Source organism: Pongo pygmaeus, chromosome 7 (assembly GCF_028885625.2).
Source record: "Pongo pygmaeus isolate AG05252 chromosome 7, NHGRI_mPonPyg2-v2.0_pri, whole genome shotgun sequence".
Taxonomy (NCBI): Eukaryota; Metazoa; Chordata; class Mammalia; order Primates; family Hominidae; genus Pongo; species Pongo pygmaeus.
The window spans coordinates 30,177,763-30,197,790 of record NC_072380.2 but is presented as its reverse complement, the minus strand read 5'-3'; the positions used below and the strand labels follow the sequence as shown (position 1 = coordinate 30,197,790).

At 40.2% G+C, this 20,028-nt stretch overlaps 1 protein-coding gene across 1 annotated transcript; it reads left to right on the top strand.

Annotated features, from left to right (window-relative positions):
- Positions 1–19,783, top strand: SARAF (store-operated calcium entry associated regulatory factor). Its single transcript, XM_054498421.2, has 6 exons — positions 1–428; positions 8,865–9,043; positions 12,860–13,277; positions 15,982–16,123; positions 16,757–16,908; positions 18,976–19,783. The coding sequence occupies exons 1-6, from the start codon at positions 326–328 to the stop codon at positions 18,999–19,001; spliced, it is 1,020 nt and encodes a 339-aa protein (XP_054354396.2). The 5' UTR covers positions 1–325; the 3' UTR covers positions 19,002–19,783.
- Positions 19,784–20,028: the final 245 nt, after the last annotated feature.

The following is a 20,028-nucleotide window of genomic DNA, read 5'->3' as shown; positions in this document are numbered from 1 at the left end:
CGCGGCGCCACGCCTCGAACCCGCCTCCAGCCGTGCCTCGCCTGGCCCTTGGCCCCGCCCACATCGCCTCGCCCCCGCCCCAAGCCGCGCTGTGCTCCAGGGGCGGGGGCCCACGGCGGCCACTCACGGAGCCCCACGGGCCGCAGCGGCAGTGACGTAGGGTTGGCGCACGGATCCGTTGCGGCTGCGGCTGCGGCTCTGCAGTCGTGCTGTTCCTTCGCCGCCGCTAGGGGTGGCGGTGTAGGTGCGCAGCGTCGCGCGCGCTACCGCACCCAGGTTCGGCCCGCAGGCGTCTGGCAGCCCAGCGCCATCTTCATCGAGCGCCATGGCCTCAGCCTGCGGGCCGGGAGCGGCCGGGCACTGCTTGCTCCTCGGCCTGCATTTGTTTCTGCTGACCGCGGGCCCTGCCCTGGGCTGGAACGACCCTGGTGAGTGCTGCCAGGGCCCTCAGGCGCTTGGCTCGCCCTTTTCCGCCGCCGTCAGCCGGTGCAGGCTGCCCTGCGTTTCCGTGCGCCGTCTCCCCGGAGCCTGGGTGCCCGGATTCCCCATGTCTGGCCTCTTTGCTGTTGTGCCCTCACTGGTTCCACTGCTCTTCCCAGGCGTCTTGGGAGGCGGGTAGGGACGGCTCGAGTGGGCGGGGCGGGACGTCTGGGGATCCTTAACGTCTCCTTTCTCGCTGCTCCGGACTCCCGGAATTTGCCCACTGTCGTCTTTCTCATCTCTGAGTATGACTGGAGAGCTGGACACTCACCTGCGCATCTGCTTTGTTGTCATGGCTGTGTGATGTCATCGTGGCCGGCTGTTGTCATGGCTGCCTGTTGCTATCGCCGGCCGTTGCCTGCCACTGGCAGTCTCTGAGTCACCCTTAGCGGACAGGGCTGCAGACCTCGCAGGTCTGTTAGCACAATCGCAGATTGCACTCTTTTTTTTTTTTTGAGTCGGAGTCTCACACTGTCGCCCCGGCTGGACTGCAATGACGTGATCTCGGCTCACTGCAACCTCCGCCTCCCGGGTTCAAGAGATTCTCCTGCCTCGGCCTCACCAGTAGCGGGGATTACAGGTGCCCGCCACCATGGCCGGCTAATTTTTTGTATTTTTAGTAGAGACGGGGTTTCACTATGTTGGCCAGGCTGGTCTCTCGACCTCCTGACCTCGTGATCCACCCGCCTCGTCCTCCCAAAGTGCTGGGATTACAGGCGTGAACCACCGCGTTTTTATGAGAACCGCTGCCTCTTCTCTTGACGATTGCAGTGAAGTACTTCGCGCGGCACCAGCTCTTCCCATTGGCTTTCACCGTAGAGAAGAATTTAAAAAATAATTCTCTCTGTCTTTCTTTTTTTGGTGATGGTACATGATAAGTGGGTTCTAGGAAAGAGGTTCTTTTATGTCAGTACGGTATTAAAATTGTCTAAAGAATTTTCATGGGATCAGTAATATTCCGTGCAATTAATACGTATATGTCTATATATTTAGATACAGATTTTGACTTTTTCCATGTAATAAATGACGCATGCTGTTACATTGGAATTGTGTAAAAAAAAAATTAAAACGGCATCATTTTTGGTTTGCGGAGTAAAGATGGCGTGGAAAGCGTATTGCCTTTGTGATTTGGTGATGGGAAATGCCTACATTGTCGAATTTAAGCAACAGGTTTATTTCTGTAATAGCCTATTCTATTCTTACATACTGAAATGAGAGAGAGGGTGCTATTTGCAAGCACATCACGTTGAGTAGTCATTTGATGTGGACGTTTTATTACCAAAAAATAAAAGCCAAGTTGTATTTAAATGTACGTTTTTCTTTTGTATTTCTAGAAAGTTGTGTATGAGTGGGAGACTTGATCAGAATTACAATTGAAAACCTAGAATGAAACTTTAATTTGTTGAACTTTGAATCAGTTCGTAAATAAATTTAATAAAGGAAGTTTACAGTTGAAGAGTCAGAAGAACTATAAAAACTATAAAAGAAGAACCAAATTTAAATTAAAGATGAACCACTTCTTGGTTTATCTACGCTGTAAAACTGTTGTTCTGGAACAGAAAGCACCACAATATTTTGCAGAGCAAACTCAATTATTTTATGTAAATTCTACTTAAAAGTTTACTTTGAGGAACTTTTTTGTTTTGTTTTGTTTTTGAGACAGTTTCGCTCTTGTCGCCCAGGCTAGAGTGCAATGGCGCAATCTCGGCTCACCGCAACCTCTGCCTCCTGGGTTCAAGCGATTTTCCTGCCTCAGCCTCCCGAGTAGCTGGGATTACAGGCATGCACCACCATGCCCGGCAAATTTTGTATTTTTAGTGGAGACAGGGTTTCTCCATGTTGGTCAGGCTGGTCTTGAACTCCCAACCTCAGGTGATCCGCCCGCCTTGGCCTCCCAAAGTGCTGGGATTACAGGCGTGAGCCACCGCGCCCGGCACTTTAAGGAACTTTTTTATGCAGATACTTTATTGACATACTCTTTATTAAGTCCTTTACTAAAGCATTAATCAGCTCCCTAATTTATCTTTTGTTTGACTTTGGATGCCGTTACTTTAGCTCACATTGAGCAGTAATTTGTCTGGAAAAAAAAATTAGCACCATTCTAAAGAGATTACCAATGAATTTTCAAAATTCCTTATTGAATGTAATCTTATGTTAAGTTACTCTTCCGGGTGTTGGGAATATAGCAGTGAACAGTGCTTGCTCTGAACAGTGTCTTGCCTCCAAGGACTTTACCTCTGTTGGGGAGAAATAGACAATAAACAGATAAACATGTAAATAGCATGCTATATTGTGAAAATTGGTATGCACCGTGTATGATAAACAGGGTAAGGAGGACATGGTGTGCGGGCAGAAGTGGAGACTTAAAAAACGTACATTGGTCAGGGAAGTCACTGTTAGGGTGACATTTGACTGGAAACCTGAAGTGGGGAGGAGGAGTAAATGACCTGAAATTACTTACATCTTTAAAGGCTCATTTGGGCTGCTCTGTGGAAAACAGACCGAAGAGGGTAGGAGGGAAGCAGGGAAACCAGTGAATTAATATATATTGCTATCTATTTTAATATTATACAGTAAGTTCTTAGAGTGGTGACCGCTTGGCCCAGGGGAGAAGCAGTGGAGAGCTGGTTAGAGTAGCTGGATTCTCTTGTCACCTGTTTTGAAGGTGGAGCTAACATGATCTTCTGAAGGATTAGATGTAGGAGTGAGAGGAGAGAAGATGAAGAGAAATCCAAGGTTTTTGGCTTGAGCAACTAGAAACATGGAGTTAACCATTTCCTGAGATGTGGAAGAATGTGGGATGATCAGGTTTAGGGGAGTTTGGTTTTGTTTATCTTGTTTGAGACCTGCCATGGATTTTGATTTATGAGTCGAGTTCAGGGAGCTCCTGTGTCCCTTGACTGATGTAACTAATGGGGCGTGGGTATTAGAATTTTGTTCTTGGACCTTAAGAATCTCTACGGAAGAAAGATGCTATAGGATTATGGTAATGCTATTCCATCTTAAAACTTTCAGTAATATTCATCATACCTGATCACCTGTTATGCTTCAAGTACTCTGCCAGATAATAAATTATATCTAAGCTTCACAACAAATTTCAGAGTTGATAATATTTTAATTTCGTAGGTGAGGAAACTTCTACACAGGTAAATTAAGTGCCTTGGCCAAAGTCACAGCCAGTTAGTGACACCAACTTAGTTCAGTGTTCTTTGCGTTATTGCAACTCTGTTACAATAAATTCAATTTATTATTTCTGTTATTTAGTTGATTAATACAGTCTGATTTTTCTAAACCATTGAACATTTTCATTGTCTTATTTTTTATGTATGAGGAGGTAGTAGTTTGTGTTTAATGTAGCATAGTTTATTTTAATATAGTTTTTGGAAATTTTAGATCTGTAGCCCATGTGGAATTAAATTTTTATATAGCTTTAGGTGGATTTTCTTGTGGCTGCATAGTCAATTATGCCAGTGCTATTTATTAAGACATCTTTTATCCACCAAATTAAAAAGACCATTTCATCTTACTGAATTCCCAAATGTATCTTGATTTATTTCTGATCTTTCTTTTGTTTCACAATTTCCTTGTCTCTGTTGCAATTCCCTACTATTTTGATTATAATCTTTTTTTTTTTTTTTTTTGAGATGGAGTTTCACTCTTGTCGCCCAGGCTGGAGTGCAGTGGCAGTAATATCGGCCCACTGCAACCTCCGCCTCCTGGATTCAAGTGATTCTCCTGCCTCAGCCTCCCAAGTAGCTGGGACTACAGGCGTGTGCCACCACGTCCAGCTAATTTTTGTATTATTAGTAGAGATGGGGTTTCACCATGTTGGCCAGGCTGATCTCGAACTCCTGACCTCAGGTGATCTGCCCTCCTTGGCCTCCCAAAGTGCTGGGGTTAAGGCGTGAGCCACCGTGCCTGGCCAATGATAATAATTTTATAGTAACCTGTACTATCTGGTAAGCTATGTGTTCTTTTTAAAAAAAAAATTGTCCACAGGACCTTTAACATAATTTCTTTCCCCAAAAAACCCTATTGGGTTCCTGGTTGGAAGTATATTTAGGTCTCTTTATATATATATATATTTTTATATTGATAGGGTATTGACCTTAAGTTTATTAGATTGATTAGATTCATATTAAATACTTGTGGGAAATACATCATAGGAGATGTTGTAACATCAGTTTGTTCCACCATTAGCAAAGCAATGGTTGGCAAACCCAGCCAGACTTTTTCCTTTAGAGTTTTTGAATACATTTCTCCATTTTCTTTTTCTATCCTGTTGAGATATCTGAAGCTTTTCTAAGTCTTATCTTTTCTATATGGCTTGTTTTCTCCCTATTCTTCTGGCAATTTGTAGAATTTTTTTTGTCTTCAGTGTTCTAAAATTTACTTTTTGCGTGCCTTTGTGTGGTCTGTTTCTCAGGTCTGGGTATTTGTTGGGCCTTTTCAATATGACAACTCAAGTCCTTCAGTGTGGGAACTTTTCTTGAATTACAGCCTGGAGTTTGTCTAATCAGATTCCCTTGTTCATTCTTTCTGAAACCCTTGTTGGATTTTTGGACTTTCTGAACTGGTCCTGAACTGGTAATTTTCTTTTTTTTTTTCCCTCATGCTGTCTTTTTTCTTTCTTTCTTTTTTTTTTTTTTTTTTTTTTGAGACGGAGTCTAGCTCTGTCCCCCAGGCTGGAGTGCAGTGGCATCATCTCTGCTCACTGCAACCTCTGCTTCCTGGGTTCAAGTGATTCTCCTGCCTCAACTTCCTGAGTAGCTGGGATTACAGGTGCGCGCCACCATGTCTGGCTAATTTTTGTATTTTTAGTAGAGCTGGGGTTTCACCATGTTCACCAGGATGGTCTTGATCACTTGACCTCGTGATCCGCCTGCCTCGGCCTCCCAGAGTGCTAGGATTACAAGCATGAGCCACCACACCTGGCCTCTTTTTGCTCTACTTTCTAGAAGATTTTCTTCTAACAGTTCTGTTGTATGTATGTATGTATTTATTTATTTATGTTTTGTGACAGGGTCTCACTCTATCACCCAGGCTGGAGTGCATGGCTCACTGCAGCCTCGACCTCCCCAGGCTCAGGTGATTCTCCCACCTCAGCCTTCTAAGTAGCTGGGACTGCAGGTGTGTGCCACCACCCCTGGCTAATGTTATAATTTTTTTGTAGAGATAGGGTTTTGTCATGTTGCTTAGGCTGGTCTTAAACTCTTGGGCTCAAGTGATCTGCCTGCCTTGGCCTCCCAAAGTGCTGGGATTACAGGCATGAGCCACTGCACCTGGCAGTTCTGTTGTTTTTAATCTTGGCTGTCCTGTTTTTAATTTCCAAAAGCTCTTGTTTTTTCTCTGAGTATTCCTTTTAAAAATGATTGTTTTATTAATGCAGTCTTTTTCTCTTATCTCTCTGGGGATATTCCAGTGTTTTTAAAAAAGTTTTCTTCTTCTGCGTCGTCTCTTTTTTCCTCCTGCTTCCTTTTGTTGTTGTTTTGTCCTGGTTGCTATATTTCATGTTAGGGGCTGTTTTGTCTGTTTAATGTTACTATAACACAATACCACAGACTGGGAAATTTATTAAAAAACTAAATACATTTCTCACAGTTCTGGAGGCTGAGAAGTTCAATATTAAGGTGCTGGCATCTTGTGAGGGCCTTCTTGCTGCGTCATCCCATAGTGGAAGGCAGAAAGGGGAGAGAGTGAGAGAGGGGAAAGGGGCCTAACTCATCCTTTTATCAGGAGTCCACTCCTGCGATAACTAACCCAGTCCTGCAAGAACAGCATTAATCTATTCATGAGGGCAGAGCCCTCTTAAAGATTCCATCTTTCAACACTGTTGCATTGGGGATTAAGTTTCCAACATGTGAACTTTGGGGGACACATTCAAACCATAGCAGGGACTTTCCTCATATTTTTAGTAATCCTTGGCTCCCTGCTCACAGTTAACTCTGGGGAACCAAAAAGCTCATTGGAAGCTATCAGTGTGGAGTTGCACTTTTGATTTTGAACTTCACAACAGGGTGACCTAGGTTGCTGTTTTTTGGAGGAAGTTCCTGATGTCAATGTATTTAGGTACTTCTTCTTGGTTAGATTACCAAGGGAATAGTCATCCAGTCTCCCACAGAGGACAAGGGGATGGCTGTTAGCATTTTGTGCACCATGTGGGGAAGGAGAACTGTGCTTTCAGCAGTCAGAGTGCACACAGTCACTTGGGTTCCCTGTTTGATTGTTTTTGTACCCATGCCCTTTACTATGCCAGATGGTCACCAATGCAAATCCCTTCAGTTTTATCCTCTCCAGAGAACACATCTCCAGACAGTTTCCATAGTGGGGAAGAGGGAGTTAGAACAGTGTGGAGTTGGGGAGAGGATGTGGGGATATGGCTTCCTCTCAAGTAGCTTTCACCCTGTAGTGTGTATTCCAGGCATCTCCCATTCCAGAGCTGCCATTTCCTGTTTTTTTTTTTTTTTTAGGGATTCTGTTATGTACATCAGGTTGATTCTCAGTTTCCCCCCTTTGCTGTTCTGGCATTTGTCTTTCACTTAGGTCTAGTCATCTACCACTAGTCCATTTGCTTTCTCCTTCCAAAATTCTGCTGTCATCTCCTCTTTGGTTTTACCTGACCACAGTCATTCACATCATCAAAATAATGTATTTATTATAGTTTTAGTAGAATTTTGGGAGGCTGCAAATTCTGCTAATTTGACAGGTTGAATATAGGGAATTGGGTACTCACAAAATGTTAGAAAGCAATGCCTATTACATCTGCCACATTGAAAAATAGATTGCTCATGTCAAGCTTCATGACAGCCAGGAAGCTGATGAGAGGATACTGTCAGTTTGAAAACTCACAGTCTCCATGCCTGTGTTTACTAGCTGAAGGACAGAGCACTGTATAAGTCTAGAGTCTACTTTCCAGATTTTGCTTGAGTCCCTCTGGTTGGCAGAACTGAAATTGCTTTTGGCAACTATAGCTGCAAGAGGTTTTGGGATTCCTTTTGCTTTGCAGGAAGGCACACCTGTTTGAGGGTGAAGTGGATGTTGACTGAGCCAATCCACAGCATCTTCCATCAATAATCCACAACATGATAAATAGGAAGACTTTGTTTTTATTTTCCAATAATGCATAGAAATTAATTTTTCTTTTGAGATGGAGTTTCATTCTTGTTGCCTAGGCTGGAGTGCAATGGTGTGATCTTGGCTCACTGCAACCTCCTCCTCCCAGGTTCAAGCGATTCTCCCGCCTCAGCCTCCCAAGTAGCTGGGATTACAGGCATGTGCCACCACTCCCGGCTAATTTTGTATATTTAGTAGAGATGGAGTTTTGCCGTATTGGCCAGGCTGGTCTCGAACTCCTGACCTCAGGTGATCCACCTGCCTCGGCCTCCCAAAGTGCTGGGATTACAGGTGTGAGCCACCACACCCAACCTAGAAATTCATTTTTGCACATGAATGCCAGACATAATTTTACTGTTTTGACTCCTTTCAAAGTCTCTTGTCAGTATGTTTTAAATTTTTTAGTATGTGAAATAGTTTAGTTTTGATTTTTAAAATTGTGAAATACCTAAAGTATTTAAACATACAGAAGTGTACAATGAACCTACATGTAGTCATCACCCAGTTTTATTGAATCTTTACATTTTGCTATATTTGCTACAAATCCCCCACTCCCAGTAATAAAACATTAGGAATAGAGCTAAAATCTCTTTCCTTTCTCTCTCCCTAGACTAGATACTTACTTGAATTTGGTGTTAAATCCTTCCCATACATGTTTTCATGTTGTTATTATATACATATATAGACATTAACAGTATGTAGTACTGTTTTGCCTTTTTTAAAGGTTTATATAAAGCTATCATACAAAACATTCTGCAACTTGTATTTTGTTTAAAATGTTTTTGCCATCTATCTAGTTTGGTACATGAATTCTAGTTCACTCATTTTAACTGCTATGTAATATTCCACTGTAATAGGTCATAATATGTTAATCTCTTCACCTGTTGATGGACATTTAAAGCATTAAATGTGCTTCAGGAACATGCTTATATTTTTGCCATTTTAATTAACCACTATTATTATTACACAGTAGTACAGTGTTTCAGGTTAATGAGCTTTTTGTTCTTTTGATTTAGCAAAAATGATGTACAACTTGTGCTGTAGAAGCTACTGGCCTGAAATGCAGGGAGATATTAAAAGTGTGACCTTCTGAATTTTGTTCAGAAGGCCTGAATGTTGTTGGGATAGCTTTGAGAAATAGATTCATCCTCTCTTAGCCATCCTCAGAAGGCAAGAAAGGCATTTCCTATGATGAGAGTTTCATTAGGATGAACCTTTCTTTCTCTGACACGATACTTACTTTGTGTTCCTCTGTTTTCTTGCTGTTTCAGACAGAATGTTGCTGCGGGATGTAAAAGCTCTTACCCTCCACTATGACCGCTATACCACCTCCCGCAGGCTGGATCCCATCCCACAGTTGAAATGTGTTGGAGGCACAGCTGGTTGTGATTCTTATACCCCAAAAGTCATACAGTGTCAGAACAAAGGCTGGGATGGGTATGATGTACAGGTAATATCCACTACAGTGATGGCAGTCTAAATGGGGTTTTTATTCAGTAAATTGTTTATTGGGACATTATTCAGTGTTTTGAGGGTGCACCTACAGAAATCTCAGATCAGCCTAAAATATGTAAGTAAATCAATCACTCTTCTTGTGGAAGAAATGGCCTCCAAAAGAAATGAACCGATTTTAAAGCCTGAAAATACTCATTTTAGTTTTTGTACCGTGACCTCCTTCTAAGGTATTTGTAAATTTTCACAACTTTTTATGTACTTGAGGGTGAGGGATAGGGGATCTCTTATGGTTGTCATTTTCCTGTCATTCCTCAAAGAGTACCAACCTACCCTTAAGACAAAGTTAAGATAATTAGGAATTATAGATCGTAAATAGTAGGGGTTCATATATCTCTATTGTGCTTCTAGCACTTGATTTTAAAATTGTCTTAGAACTGAGGGTGGTTACTTTTGAATGGAAGCATTTCAGCCGGTTTGATTTATTGCTTTGGAACGCTGGTGTTTTGTATACGAGCAGAGCATCTCCTTGAAGTTCCAAAACTGAATGTGCTTTAGATATAGATTTTATTAAATGAATTCAGTTTAAATCACTAGTTACATATTTCTACTTTGTATTCTGACTGCTTTCAAAAGAGATTTAAGACGACTGGTCACAAGGCAAGAAACTTGTGTTGACGATTTCCCCTCTCCATCAGAATGATATTCTTGTTTGATACAACCTTTATGCATGGTCTTGGCAAATCACAGAGGAAGTTGATGTGTACTGGGTGATACTTACTTCACAATATTTTCCCCCAGTACTGCTAAGTTGAATCATAGAATTCTCTGGGTTATAGCGGAAGTCTCACTCCCACTTTACTTATGACTTTTAGAGTCTTGATGGGAAAAAAAGGCAGTAACGGTGATGTCATTTGTTAAACATGTATTAATTGCAACATATAAAAATGAATAAGGTAGAATGAAGAAACTCTCTTACTAGTAGAAGAGGTAAGGCAGGCGCTCAGATTACTTGTAGGTCCCAACACAACATTGTAAAGTCACATCTGGTTGGAGTCATTGGGACTTAAAGGATGAGGCATTTGTGCTGTGTTAGGAAGGAATGATAACATTTTTAGAGAGGAAAGGCTAGAGAAGGGAATAGCATGAGTAAAGGAGTGTTGAGCATATCATACATTGGCTTATGTTTAGTAGCAGGAGAGAGGCCATTTAGTAGCAGGACAGAAACTCCTATTCCAAGAGTTGAAATTTAAATACAGTACTTAGAAGCTACTTGTAGTACACACGATTAAGGAAGTGGTAGTTAACATGAAATACCAATACAAGTTTAGCTTGTTTTATTCATCTAAGTCAACAAACTTATAAATCTTCCTCCAAATAAAATTATTTTAAAAACAGTGTAGTAACAGCAACAAAAGAAAAACTGCATCTTATCCAAATGAAAAACTTTTGACTATCAAAGGACGTCATCAAGAAAGTGAAAAGACAACCTACAGAATGGAAGGAAGCTTAGCAAATCATAACTGGTGAGGGACTTGTATTTAGAATATAAAATAACTCTTACAACTCAGTAAGAAAACAACCAAGTTAAACATGGCAGAGCATCTGAATAGACATTTCTACAAGGAAGATATATAAGTAACAAATAAGCACATGAAAAGTGTTCCTTATTATTAGCCATCAGAGAAATGCAAATCAAAGCCACAGTAAGATACCACTTCACACTCAGTAGGAAGGCTATAATAAAAAAGATAACAAGGCTGGTGAGGATGTCGAGAAATTGGAACCCTTATACACTGCTGTTGGGAATGTAAAATGGTCCAGCTGCTTTGGAAAATTGGCAGTTCCTCAAAAGTTTAAACGTAGAGTTACCATGTATGCCTCAGTCATTCCACTCCAAGGTATATACACCCAAGAGAATTGAAAACACATGTCCACACAAAAACTTGCATACAAATAGACATAGCAGCATTATTCATAATAGCCAAAAAGTAGAAACAATTCAAATGTCCATTACTAATGAACGATAAATAAAAAGTGGTATATCCATGCAAAGAAATATTTAGCCATAAAAAAGTGAAATACCAATACATGCTACAACGTGGATGAATCTTGAAAATGTTATGCTAAGTGAAAGAAGCCAGTCACAAAAGACCACATATTGTATTATTACATTCCTGTGAACTGTCCAGTTAGGGAAATCCATATAGACAGAAAGTTGGTTGGGAGGTGTGCGGGGGGAGAATGGAGAGTGACTGCTAATGGGTACAAGATTTCTTTGGGGTGATGAAAATATTCTAAAATTGATTGTGGTGACAGTAGCACAACTGTGAATATACTAAGACCATTGAAATGGGTGAATTGTATGGTATTCGTGAATTATATTTCAATAAGGCTGTTATAAATGAAGTAAAATAGTGTGAACTTTGAAAGAGGAAAATAATTTGTACAAAAATTTGCAGAAGGGCAACAGAACCAATTAAATCTACTTTAGCTTGTATCTTTTTTTATTTTTTTTGAGACGGAGTCTCCCTCTGTCGCCCAGTTTGGAGTACAGTGACATCATCTTGGCTCACTGCAACCTCTGCCTCTGGGTTCAAGTCATTCTCCTGCCTCAGCCTCTATTTTTGAAGTAGCTGGGATTATTATGGGCGCCTGCCACCATGCCCACCTCATTTTTGTATTTTTAGTAGAGATGGGGTTTTGCCATTTTGGCCAGGCTGTTCTTGAACTGCTGACCTCAGGTGATCCACCCACCTTGGCCTCCCAAAGTGCTGGGATTATAAGCATGAACCACCGCACCTGGCCTTTAGCTTGTATCTTAAGAGTTAAAGAAGCATATTGCTTTTTCACCACAAAATATAGAATGTAGACCAAACTTGGGCATATATTTTTTTATAAGGTGGACATTTTTGGGGCTAGCCTGGGTTCTTTTTGCATTTTTCTAAATATCTTTAAAAAATACAAGAGAATTACATAGAATTGGACCCTGGACAGTTAGTCCATGGTTTTATAAAATTTGTGTAGAAAAATTTTTTTCTCTGAGGTTATGTAATATCTCTGTTGCTTTGTGTAGCTACCAGACACTCGTATATGATGCTGTTTTGAGCCTTAACATCTTTTAAGAAATCTGTATTTTTAAAGAAAGCATCTTGAACAACAGTGGCAAAAAGTTGACATTTTGGCAGTTTGCTTAAATGTTATAAATTGTAGAATACTTAATATGTTCAGATGGATACATAACATGTATATGTAAAGAGTAAAGACTAGTAATAAAGCGAATATTCATATATGCACTATGCAGCATAAGAAGTAGAACACAGATACCACCATTATCTCTGAAGCCCCTCATTTTCCCTCCCTTAGACATGAATACTTACTGTTGTGAATTTTGCAGATCATTCCCTTGCTTCATTTTGCAATTTTATGATGGATATATAGCCCAAGTAACATTTTTTTTTTCTTGAGACAGAGTCTTGCGCTGTTGCCCAGGCTAGAGTGCAGTGGCACGATCTCAGCTCACTGCAACCTCCGCCTCCCGGGTTCAAGTGATTCTCCTGCCTCAGCCTCCTTAGTAGCTGGGATTATAGGCGCCTGCAGCTGCGCCTGGCTAATTTTTGTATTTTTAGTAGAGATGGGGTTTCACCATCTTGGCCAGGCAGGTCTCGAACTCCTGACTGCGTGATCCACCCGCCTCGGCCTCCCAAAGTGCTGAGATCACAGGTGTGAGCCACCGCACCTGGCCCCCAAGTAACATATGTTAAATGAAAAAAAATGTTTGTTTCTAATAGTCTGTTTCTATTTTTCTTCACAGTGGGAATGTAAGACGGACTTAGATATTGCATACAAATTTGGAAAAACTGTGGTGAGCTGTGAAGGCTATGAGTCCTCTGAAGACCAGTATGTACTAAGAGGTTCTTGTGGCTTGGAGTACAATTTAGATTATACAGAACTTGGCCTGCAGAAACTGAAGGAGTCTGGAAAGCAGCACGGCTTTGCCTCTTTCTCTGATTATTATTATAAGTGGTACTCGGCGGATTCTTGTAACATGAGTGGATTGATTACCATCGTGGTGCTCCTTGGGATCGCCTTTGTAGTCTATAAGCTGTTCCTGAGTGACGGGCAGTATTCTCCTCCACCGTACTCTGAGTATCCTCCATTTTCCCACCGTTACCAGAGATTCACCAACTCAGCAGGACCTCCTCCCCCAGGCTTTAAGTCTGAGTTCACAGGTATGTTTCCCTCGCAGTGGCCATAAATAGGGCGGGTGTGAGGTTAGTGCATCCTGTGCTTGGTTCTGAAATAGAAAATCGTAGCATTGGGAAACCAAAGGAGGTTTGTCTTCTCATTTTGTTTTTTACTTTCAACTTTTACCTCTTCGTTTGGCTCTCTCCCAAGGTATGTTGTGGTTGCTATGTTAATGCCTGATTGGCTTGGGCGCGGTGGCTCACGCCTGTAATCCCAGCACTTTGGGAGGCCGGGGTGGGCAGATCACTTGAGGTCGGGAGTTTGAGACCAGCCTGGCCAAGATGGTAAAACGCCGTCTCTTACTAAAAATACAAAAATTAGCCGGGTGTTGTGGCGGGCACCTGTAATTCCAGCTGCTTGGGAGACTGAGGCATGAGAGTCACTTGAACCCAGGAGGTGGAGGTTGCGGTGAGCTGAGATCGCGCCACTGCACTCCAGCCTGAGTGACAGAGCGAGACCCTGTCTCAAAAAAAAAAAAAAAAAAAAAAGCCTGATTAAATTATAAATACTCTTAATCAGAGAAACTTGATCAACTTTGCTAATAATCATTTGCCCTGACCCCGTCTCACACTATACATAAAAATTAATTCTTTAAGTATATAAATCTCAACATAAAAGGTAAAACAATTAAGTTTCCAGAATAAAACATAGGAGAATATTTGTTATGACCTTAGGATAGGTAAAGATTTCTTAAACAGAACATAAAAAGTACTAGCCATAAAAGAAAACATGGGTAAATTAGACTTTATTTAAATTAAGAACATCTAATCATCAAAAGGCACTATTAGGAGAGTGAAAAGGCAAGCTACAAACTGGGAAAAATTTACAAAACGTGTTTCTGGCATATATATGTGTCTAGAACATAAAATGAACTCCCGTAAACCTGAACAACAGGCAGACAAGCCCTCCAAAGAGGACTTGAATGCCCATTTTATAATAAGAGAAGACATCTACTTAACCAGTCCCCAGCCTTTTTGGCACCAGGGACCAGTTTTGTGGAAGACAATTTTTCCACGGACTAGGGGGTTTGGGGTGGGGTGGGGTGGGGAGAGAAGGTTTTGGGATGATTCAAGCATATTACATTTATTATGTACTTTATTTATGTTGTTATTACATTGCAATATGTAATGAAATAATTAGCAACTCATGTAATGTAGAATCAGTAGGAGCCCTGAGCTTGTTTTCCTGCAACTGGATGGTCCCATCTGGGGATGATGGGACACAGTGACAGATCATCAGGCATTAGAATCTCATAAGGAGCATGCAACCTAGATCCCTCGCATACGCAGTTCACAGTAGGGTTTGTGCTCCTATGAGAATCTAATGCTGCTGCTGATCTGACAGGAGGCCGAGCTCAGGTAGTAATGCAAGTGATGGGGGAGTGGCTTTAAATAGAGATGAAGCTTCAGTCGCTTGCCTGCTGCTCACCTCCTGCTGTGTGGCTCAGTTCCTAACAGGCCATGGACCAGTACTGGGGTCCCAACCCATGATTTATATGGTCAATAGAAATAAAAGGTGCTTAGCATCATTAGTCTTCAGAGAAATGCAGATGAAAACCACAGGGAGATTATTTTTAGCCACCAGATAACCACCATAATGGCTAACATTAAAAAGACAGAGTACCAAGTATGGGCAAGGATGTAGAGTGACTGGAACTTTCATACTTTGCTGGTAGGAGTTAAAATGGTAAAACAACCCAAACATATGCATACCCAATTCTATTCCTACATAAATACCTGGGAGAAGTGAATGCATGGTGCACCAAGAAAGATGCACAGGAATGTTCATAGCAGTTTTATTTATAACTGCCAAAAAATGGAGGTGGAATATCCATAAACATTAGAATGGGACTGTGTAAATTTTTCACAAGGTGGAAGACACATGAGTTAAGAAAAAAACTGATAATGCAATGGTAGGATTGACTCCCATAGACATAATGATATGCCAGACACAGAATACATACTTTGTGATCCTGTTTAGAAAAAGTTCATGAATGGACAGAATTCAAACTATGGTAAGAGAAGTTAAAGTAGTGCTGATCTCTGACATAGATGGGAATGTATTAGGAGTTGTCATGAGGGAGCCTTCTGGGGTGCCAGAAATGGTTTATTGGTGTGGGTGGTGGTTACATGGATAGGTACATATGTACAAATTTGTTGTGCCATACGTGTAAGATTAGCACACTTTCTTATATATATGTATACATCAGTTAAAACTTCCTCTGAGCAGAAGATACTTTTTAGGTCCCTTTGAGATCTGACTTCCCAACTGACACAAATAAATATCTGGCTGCCTCCCCTTGGATTCCTTGGTTAGAGACTGAGGCACAGCTCTCATCTGGAGCTCTTAGAGACTCCACTTAAGAGTTTGTACTGCAGAGAGAAAGTAACCCTGAAAAGTGGGGTGATTTTCTAGTAGCTGATTGAGCAGGGCAGATGTCATTTTATAGCAAGACCTTCCCCAGTCCCAAAATCTATCCCTCTCCTCGCATATCGATGGGAAATGCTCTCCTTCATTATAAACTGGTATTTTACAAATACCTTTTTGAATACAACTTGTTAATAACTTGATGCCTGAGCATTATTAATAATTCAGTACAGATGAAATAAATGAAATGTTATATTATCTTTGCTTTTGTAGACTGTCATGTTTAAGTGAGGATACGTAATAAATCATTTTTATGTTAAGGACCGCAGAATATTGGCCATGGTGCAACTTCTGGTTTTGGCAGTGCTTTTACGGGACAACAAGGATATGAAAATTCAGGACCAGGGTTCTGGACTGGCTTGGGAACTGGTGGAATACTAGGATATTTGTTTGGCAGCAATAGGTAAGCTTTTTGCATTGATCTCACTTGCTCTTTAATTCAAGAGGCTTGTTTTGCTTACAATTTAACTGCATTTAGTTTTGCTAAGGAAAATAAATTGTGGTGACATTAGCCTATTAAATAAGATTCTCTGAGAAGGGGAAGGTACACTATATGTCTTTTGATCAGTATTGTGTATGTTATTTTCTTTCATTGTGTTTCTTCCTGTGTCACCCTCATAGATATTATGAGATAAGAAAAAGACTGTTTAGTTGACATCTGAGAAAATAAGAAGGCAGGAAAGAATACAGCATTTGGGGAACAGTTAGTCTGGTTTGGTAGGAGAATGATAAAAGTAAGGCTGGAAAGAGCTTGGGGCCAGATTTTAGAATATGAAGTATTAATGGTAGTTTAGGTTTTATTTGAGTGCAAATTCAGAAAGTGCATTGACTCCCTGTCACTTTTCCCCCATAGCAATGACCATAATAATGGCAGAAATATGAAACGGTTTTTATTTCATGTTAACTCTGATATACCAGAACATTCAGGAAAAAGTACTTGATAAAGATATTTTTTTCTGACAGTTGAGGAACAGGAAGGTATTTAAAAATTATAGCCACAAGAAAAAATGCCTAACCTACTTTTATCCCTTTAAAGAGCGGCAACACCCTTCTCAGACTCGTGGTACTACCCGTCCTATCCTCCCTCCTACCCTGGCACATGGAATAGGGCTTACTCACCCCTTCGTGGAGGCTCGGGCAGCTATTCGGCATGTTCAAACTCAGACACGAAAACCAGAACTGCATCAGGTAAGAGCAAAAAATACAAGTTCCTTTTACTTAGGAGTAAAGTACAGAAATAGTTTGGGAACTTTAGAAGATGATTATCTATTTAGCAACCATGGTTTTATTTGGTGTACCTACCAAAAATATTAATAGCACAATTAACTGAGATCCCACTTCTGACCATTCTTTAAAAATCAAACAGGGATTTGATTTAGGCTTAGCTCTACCATAGACCAAGGTTTTAACTTGAACCTCACTGGATGCTAGCTTCCACATATATTTAATTCTGTGATCTCTAGAGATCCTTTAAGTTCTAAACTAGACTTTTCTAAGTAGAAGCTTAAACTTAAAATTCAATAACATTCAAAAAAGATATTGAGGTATACTTTAATTTTCAAAAATATGATTATAATGTTTATTGGAATGCTCAGAGGATATTTTGTAAAAAGCAAAGATATAAAAAAAAAAAGACTAACTGGATTAAACATCAAGCCTCATTGGCAGAAAATCGGATCTGCTGGGTAAGGAGGCCATAAGAGATTGCTCTGAAGTAGATTTGTCTTTCAGGAGAAGGAAGTTAGAGAACAATGATTAATTCTTGAAATTGATGGAAAAATATATTTAAATATGTTTTAAAATGTGAGTAGAATTCTCATAATGCTGGTTTGGATATACATTGATACATTCAATTAAAAAAACTGGTACTACCTCCTAAAATTGAACCTATGCATAGCTAGGACAAAGCAGTTTTGCTCTCAGAAATATAGCCACAGAAATGCATACACTTGTATGCTGGCAGGTAAGCACAAGACTGTTCATAGCATCCCTATTCATAATTCCCCAAAACTGGAAACAGCCCACATATCCATCAGCAGTAAAATGGATGAATAAATTGAGTTATGTTTGCTGTATTGCAGTGGGTTACTGTGCAACTAAGAAAATAAGCAGTTGTGTGTGGTAACATGGATAGATCTACCAAATATAAAGAAGCCAGACACAAAATAATATATACACTATGATGATAGCAGTTACATTTTATGAAATACACATGCAAAAACAGGCAAAACTAATCTATGGTGTTAGAGTATGAGATAGTGGGTACTTCTGGGGAGAAAAAAAGGAGTTGGGAGAATATATAAAAATATGACTAGGTAAGGCCAGGCATGGTGGCTCACACCTGTAATCCCAGCACTTTGGGAAGCCGAGATGGGTGGATCACCTGAGGTCAGGAGTTCAAGACCAGCCTGCCCAACATGGTGAAACCCCGTCTCTGCTAAAAATACAAAAATTAGCTGGGTGTAGTGGCGCATGCCTGTAATCCCAGCTATTTGGGAGGCTGAGGCAGGAAAATCGCTTGAACCTGGGAGGCAGAGGTTGCAGTGAGCCGAGATTGTGCCATTGCACTCCAGCTGGGCAACAAGAGCAAAAAAAAAAAAAAAAAAAAAAGTATATATATATATATATATATATGGCTAGGTAAGACATCATGACAGAAAAAAATTCATTTGCAGTGGAAAGAAGACTTGCAAAAAATCATGACTATGAACTAGAAATGTATGGGAATTATATGAAAGAAAATCATAAAAACCAAATAATGTAAACCTGAAAATAATTGAGAGACTTTCTAGATAGGAAGACTTGTCATCCTGTAGACTGTGTGTGTGTGCACAGTGTCTTAAGTAATGCTTAACCATCTAAAGTCCATAACCCTCCCCACATTATGTCTCTTACCACTGGAGTTGTGAGAGGTAGCAGGGCATGGCTTATGCGCCACTGGCCTCTGTCTTTTTGGCTTAGACTTTGAGTATTGCCTGGACCATGGTGGCCCCACTATAGCATGCATCCTCTTTTTTGGGGTCCTGACTGCCATTCCCAGCAACCATGTGTGAGTGTAGTAGGCTCGATGATTGGGAAGGTTGCTGTGGGAGGCGATGCACTGTCCTGCTCAGCCCATTTCCACGTAGTGGCTCACTCTTTCCTTTCCTCCTGTCTCATTCATTTGCTAACAATAAACATGTATGACTTGTAATTTTATAAGCAATTCTAATGCATTTTTAAAAACTAATGTAAATTTTACCCCTCTCATTCTAGGATATGGTGGTACCAGGAGACGATAAAGTAGAAAGTTGGAGTCAAACATTGGATGCAGAAATTTTGGATTTTTCATCACTTTCTGTTTAGAAAAAGTGCTACCTGTTAACAATTGGGAAAAGGGGATATTCAAAAGTTCTGTGGTGTTATGTCCTGTATAGCTTTTTGTATTCTATTATTTGAGGCTAAAAGTTGATGTGTGACAAAATACTTATATGTTGTATGTCAGTGTAACATGCAGATGTATATTGCAGTTTTTGAAAGTGATCATTACTGTGGAATGCTAAAAATACATTAATTTCTAAAACCTGTGATGCCCTAAGAAGCATTAAGAATGAAGGTGTTGTACTAATAGAAACTAAGTACAGAAAATTTCAGTCTTAGGTGGTTGTAGCTGATGAGTTATTACCTCATAGAGACTATAATATTCTATTTGGTATTATATTATTTGATGTTTGCTGTTCTTCAAACATTTAAATCAAGCTTTGGACTAATTATGCTAATTTGTGAGTTCTGATCACTTTTGAGCTCTGAAGCTTTGAATCATTCAGTGGTGGTGATGGCCTTCTGGTAAGTGAATATTACCTTCTGTAGGAAAAGGTAGAAAATAAGCATCTAGAAGGTTGTTGTGAATGACTGTGTGCTGGCAAAAATGCTTGAAACCTCTATATTTCTTCAGTTCATAAGAGGTAAAGGTCAAATTTTTCAACAAAAGTCTTTTAATAACAAAAGCATGCAGTTCTCTGTGGAATCTCAAATATTGTTGTAATAGTCTGTTTCAATCTTAAAAAGAATCAATAAAAACAAACAAGGGGTTTAGTCTCATTCTTTCTATTAGCCTAGGCACAAATAAATGTTACTTTTTGTTTTTTTAAACTCTTTTTCCCAAAGGGGAAAGTTCATGCAGAAGTTCTGTCTCCCTAGACAATAATTTTATGTGGTAGTCATACCTTAGTCTTTTGGTAAATGTTTTCAAAAAGTAATTTAGAAATGGTGTGGAAGCCTCTGCCAAAAAATAGCTTTTGAAAAAAATAATTAAATCTCCAAGCCTCC